Source organism: Anomaloglossus baeobatrachus, chromosome 4 (assembly GCF_048569485.1).
Source record: "Anomaloglossus baeobatrachus isolate aAnoBae1 chromosome 4, aAnoBae1.hap1, whole genome shotgun sequence".
In the NCBI taxonomy this organism is placed as follows: domain Eukaryota; kingdom Metazoa; phylum Chordata; class Amphibia; order Anura; family Aromobatidae; genus Anomaloglossus; species Anomaloglossus baeobatrachus.
Genome location: NC_134356.1, coordinates 683,822,605 through 683,828,792, shown reverse-complemented (window position 1 = coordinate 683,828,792; position 6,188 = coordinate 683,822,605). Strand labels below are relative to the sequence as shown.

Here is a 6,188-nt window from a genome sequence, read left to right as displayed (position 1 = left end):
TCTCAATCAGCCCAAAAGACTAAATATCAAAGCTTAATATTTTTGGCAGTTGGAGGGGTTTTAGATTTGGCTATCTTAGAAGGATATCTGTCTGTGCAGGTACTATTACTGTGCAGAATTATTAGGCAACTTAATAAAAACCAAATATATTCACATCTCACTTGTTTATTGTCACCAGGTAAACCAATATAACTGCACAAAATTTAGAAAATATAAACATTTCTGACATGCAAAAACAAAACACAAAACAATTAGTGACCAATATAGCCCCCTTTCTTTCTGATGACACTCAGCAGCCGACCATCCATAGATTCTGTCATTGCTTGATCTGTTTACGATGAACATTGCGTGCAGCAGCCACCACAGCCTCCTGACACTGCTTCCAGAGGTGCACTGTTTTCCCTCACTGTAGATCTCACATTTTATGTGGGACCACAGGTTCTCTATGGGGTTCAGATCAGGTGAACAAGGGGGCCATGTCATTATTTTGTCATCTTTTAGACCTTTACTGGCCAGCCACGCTGTGGAGTAGTTGGATGCATGTGATGGAGCATTGTCCTGCATGAAAATCATGTTTTTCTTGAATGATACCAACTCCTTCCTGTACCACTGCTTGAAGAAGTTGTCTTCCAGAAACTGGCAGTAGGTCTGGGAATTGAGCTTCACTCCACCCTCAAACCCGAAAAGGTCCCACAAGTTGATCTTTGATACTAGGCCCATACCAGTGCCCACCTCCACCTTGCTGGCATCTGAGTCGGAGTGGAGCTCTTGCCCTTTACTGATCCAGCCTCTGGCCCATCCATCTGCCCATCAAGAGTCACTCTCAATTCATCAGTCCATAAAACCTGTGAAAAATCAGTCTTAAGATATTTCTTGGCCCAGTCTTGATGTATCTTATGTTCTTGTTCAGAGGTGGTGGTTTTCAGCCTTCCTTACCTTGGCCATGTCCCTGAGTATGGCACACCTTGTGCTTTTTGATACTCCAGTAACGTTGCAGCTGTGAAATATGGACAAACTGGTGGCAAATGGCGTCTTGGCAGCTTCACGCTTGATTTTCCGCAATTCATGGGCAGATATTTTGCACCTTTTTTACCCAACACGCTTCTTGCGACCCTGTTGGCTATTTGCCATGAAACGCTTGATTGTTCGGGGATCACGCTTCAAAGGTTTGGCAATTTCAAGACTGCTGCGTCCCTCTGCAAGACATCTCACAATTGTGGACTTTTCAAAGCCCTTCAAATCTCTCTTCTGACCCATTTTGCCAAAGAAAAGGAAGTTGCCTAATAATTAAGCCCCCCTTATATAGGGTGTTGATGTCATTACACCGCACCCCTCCTCATTACAGAGATGCACATCACCGGATTTACTTAATTGGTAGTTGGCTCTAAAGCCTATACAGCTTGGAGTAAGACGACATGTATAAAAAGTATCATGGGATTAACATACTCATTTGCCTAATAATTCTGCACACAGTGTAGTCATTTTTGCTTTTTTTTCCCCTCTTCTGCAGACAAGTTAAAATTTTTAAACTGCCACCTGCCAGACCTTATTACTAGAATAAAGGATGTATATTCAGTTCTACGGGATCTTCAGGACCCAGATCTACTGCCTGAGAATCAGTACAATGCTTTGATGGAAAAGACCACCTCCGAGGAGAAGATGGAAGCACTGTGTGATATTATCTGTCGCTGGGAGGACACTGGGAAGTATACAGCATATTCAGTGCTCAGAGAATACAATGAAGAAACCATCAGAGACTTGGAAATGGAGGACTGGCTGAAGAGGAGGAGTCCTTCCGGAAGCCCCAATGGTAAGTCTGGATCTCTCTATATCTTATCCTAGAGACTCGTAACTCTATAAATAATGATGAGCGAGTGGTTCAGGGGCGCTACAATCGGGGCACTACAAGGTACTGCATCCTGACAAAGATGCAGGGTCTACCCCCAGGGACCTGGAATACCAGTGCCAACTACACACACAAAATCCCCAGTTTCCCACTCCTCATTACGGTTGACTAGCTGGTTAGGAGAACCAATGGATAGCCACCCAGAGGGTGGAGCCAGTCCAGTCCACTAGACAGCTCGGTGGGAGGGGACTACGGGATAAGACAGACAGTAGAAGGGAACTGACGTGTCTCCAGATGGGGTCGTGGAACGGGGACCTCAGTGGCAAAGTAGAGTGGTTGCCAGGGAAGGTACACTCAGGTACCTCTGGAACCAGAGCACCAACGGGGCACAGGGCCCTAGGTCAAGCGTCGGCTTCACGTGGCCTGACAAAAATACCTGCACAGTGAGGGGACCTTCACGAACCTCACTGACCCAAAGAACCCGGGGGCATCAGCAGTTACCAATCGAACCAGGGATCGAAACCGAACACTGACCCTACAGAGTTCACACTGCCAGTCATACGGACAAGAAACTGCCGACAGACAGGGACCCACAAACACTGCAGGCTACGGGGTTCCACTTACCAGGGTGAGGTGCCAGGGAAAGACACCAGATCACCACACCAGCACTGGTAGAAAGGGACCAGGGGTCTGAACCAGCTGTCCTTGAGTCACCGTTTAACATCTCAGTAAGTAAAGGAAAGTTGTATTGCATCCCCACCGTGTGGTCTCCCTTCTTCTGCGACAGACTGTACAATACATGTCCCGGGGCCTGGCCCTACCTGCGGTGGGCCTACCATCCCAGCTGCCATCACCATCAGCCCCATGGGTAACCAACCAAGCAGCGGCGGTTCCATAACTATAACCGCAACCCGCAAGTGGTGTCACACTATAAACTCTTATCTCCCCTGTATATACTCTCCATTAAAGAGAGTTCCCAGGGCCATGGAACTGTGCAACGGCCTGTACACGACCGTGACACAGCATCCTATACAGCCCGGGACAGAGTACCCCAAAGCTCTAGGCGACACACTAGCATGCTCAGCACTGCCCAGTACTCGATCGAGAATCGTGGTGCTTGGGTATTCTTCCGGAAAAATGCTCGCCTTTCCCATTGACTTCCATTATAATCGGTAATCAATTTGAGTCCCTCTGAGCGTCGAACCTGGTTGTTTCAAGTACTGAGCACTCAAGTATCTTAGTGCTTACTCCTCACTAGTGCTTAGTATTTCTCCTCTATGCAACAATCTGATCTTTACAGCATAGGACAGTGGTTGCATAGACTTGTTGCTGCTAGGTGGTGTCACAATGTGACTAGGATAACAAGGGACAGGGGATCCTATAGTATCCCTCACTGTAGGGGACCCTAGGCTATTTCTAAGCTCGGGGTCACTCCTGATGGTGGAGAGGACTGAGTCCCGTGCCTGGCTATGATCCTGATGTTGCGAGTGTGTCACATTTGACAGACCAATTCTGTAGTTTCCAGCTATAGAAGGTCGCAGTGTTTGGCTACACAAGTTGCTCTCTGACTTTCCCTTTTTCCCTGCTTGGGGTTTATCCCCTTCTTTTTAGGACCCTGCCGATTTCCTCACCCATTCAGCACTTCCCTTTGTGTCTTTATATACCCTCATTTTCCCTTACTCTGGGCTGGTGATAGGTCTAATACTCTTAACAGTGCAAGCAGTCGGCTTGCATACATCTAGAGAGACTTTGTTGTTGTTGTAGTTCCTCTCACCGAGTCATCTGGTGATAAGTTATTTGTTTTCTTTCCCCTGTGTCTTTTTTAGAACTAGCAGGGTTCACTACAAGCTCATCCCACCAATTCCTCACCTAGGACCTATTTTAGGGTCAGTTATCCAGCTTGGTCGCATAAGTGCGGAACCTACCTAGGGTGGTGAGGGAAGACTGGGGTCAGCGGTAGGTTTGGTCAGGGGGTTACCATCGCCCCCTTCCCTAGACACATGGTTTACCTTTCCTTCCCTTTTGCCGTTTGCTTGGTACTTCCCCGTACCTAGCGTGACACATGTCTGTGATCAGCGCAGGGAGACTCGGCCATTGACCCATAGACTTTGTAGTTCCTAGGCAGGCTAGGAAGAGTTCATCTCTGCTGGTATACTTGTTATTCTCCTTGCTCCTGTCCTATATATGCTGGCTGGACACTTCCATTAGTGCCAGCTATAGTGTACCTATACTGGTCTGGTGAGGTGTTGTGATCCAGACTTCTTGTTGGATGTAGTACTTTATTGCTGCGAGCGGTTGTGGGGTTAACACTTGCCCTTGCATTTCTTGTAAGTTTCTTACGGTTTGTTCCTGTGAGTTTGTAGTGTGTCCAAGTTTTGGTTTTCGCCTATCTGTCTAAATCTGTGTTGCCATCACACTCCTGTCTCTTCCTTCCCTGAGGGGATGTGAACAGACTCAGGCATCTACACCATTAGATATAACCCTGAGGCTAGGGATAGTCTCGGGTCCCCTAGTGCGAGGGACAGTATAGGAGCCTGCAGACACATTGTGTAAGGATAGTCCTGGGAGTGGACCCACTGGACCATGCACCGGACTCCCCTGCGACGACACCTCGAGCGAACCCCTATACAGGGACTGTCGGGCGTAACCGCAGAGGGCCTAGATGTACGGAAGCGGGGATCAGCAAGAGTCACTGGATGCAGGATCCGATCTGGCCCAGGTACAGGTTAACGGGATCAGGCTGAAGTCCAGAACTGAGACTGGTGCAGGTCACAGGGATTAGGCTGAAGTCCAGAACTGAGACTGGTGCAGGTCACAGGGATTAGGCTGAAGTCCAGAAGCGGAGACTGGTACAGGTTAACGGGATCAGGCTGAGATCCGGAGGTGGAGGCTGGTGCAGGTTCCTTGGATCAGGCTGAGGTCTGGAGGTAAAGGCTCATGCAGGTTACTGGGATCAGGCTGAGGTCTGGAGGTAAAGGCTCATGCAGGTTACTGGGATCAGGCTGAGGTCTGGAGGTAAAGGCTCATGCAGGTTACTGAGATCAGGCTGAGGTCTGGAGGTAAAGGCTCATGCAGGTTACTGGGATCAGGCTGGAGTGTGTGCTCAGAACGGTACTCAGGATCTGCAAGCAGAGACAGTGTTACACCAAGCACAGGCATAGAGGGACCTGAACAACTAGTACAAGAGACAAGCTACAGGGACGCGTTGAACAAGCACTGGCCATGGGGAGTAGCAAGTCTTAAATACCCAAGGTTACTATTAGTGATATTCCGGACAGCTGTGCTGGCCCTTTAAGTCTAGGTGAGTGCACACGCGCGCCGTCTAGTGTGCATGTGTGAAGGCCGCAACTCGGACGTCAGAGCCGAGACCACAGGAGGAGAGGCAGGATGCTGGAGCGCAGGTGGCTGCAGTGAGTGAGCGGCGCCGACGGGGAAAAGGTCTGGACTGGGTAGCAGGAGACTGGGCTCTGTGGGGAGCGGGGACCCCAGGGGTTGGAGCGACGGGTGATGAGCGGCGCGGTCGGACCGGGAGCGTGACTCATTGTATGGGAAACATCACCTCCTCCTCCCTCCAGCTCGGAATGGATTGCAAATTAGACATAGAACCTAAAGAGGAGAAAAATTGTGAAAATCCAACAGTTTATTATAAAAAGTTACATGAAAATAAAAGTACAAGTTTATGACTAGCATGTGGTCAGTAAGTGACTTACACAGAATCATCCCCTGACATGCACTGATTGATGTCTTTCTCACTATTCTCTCATGTTGCAGATAAGGTTATGTTTATAGACCTTCACCAATCATTTCTTGTTAGAAGGATCAAGAATGTAGATCCAGTTCTTTGTGATCTGTGGAACAAAGATCTCCTGAGTGATGAACAGTACAATGATATGATTAGAAAGAAAACCTCCAATGAGAAGATGAGAGGACTGTGTGATATATACAGCCACTGGGAGAACAGTGAGAAGTATACGGCGTATACAGTGCTCAGAAAATACAACGAAGAAATCATCAGAGACCTGGAAATGAAGAGCTGGAAGAGAAGTAGAGCGCATCCGCTGTCCTATAGCGGTACGTGTCAAGCACGTCTGAGTCTCCATTGAGATATATAGATGATGATCCTATATCACAGCTACGTGTATACAGTGTGTCCACCCATATCCTGTCCACTGCCATTAACTTGAGAATGGCGGCAGCTATAGGCATACAAGTGGTGTCTAGGTATAGTAAAGTAGCCATGCGCTATGCAATAAAACCACCTATAGCGCCACCTGGTGGAAAACAACAGAGTTAGCATTTTTATTTCGAAAAACGGAACGAGATAGAGAAAAAAAGTGAATTA

At 48.1% G+C, this 6,188-nt stretch overlaps 1 protein-coding gene across 1 annotated transcript in view; it reads left to right on the top strand.

The window, feature by feature from the left end:
- Positions 1–6,188, top strand: part of LOC142302827 (uncharacterized) — a 34,449-nt gene that overhangs the window by 9,900 nt on the left and 18,361 nt on the right. The window contains exons 2-3 of the mRNA XM_075343937.1: positions 1,511–1,810; positions 5,618–5,917. Coding sequence (XP_075200052.1) covers positions 1,511–1,810; positions 5,618–5,917 — 600 coding nt within the window. The remainder of the gene's footprint in view (positions 1–1,510; positions 1,811–5,617; positions 5,918–6,188) is intronic.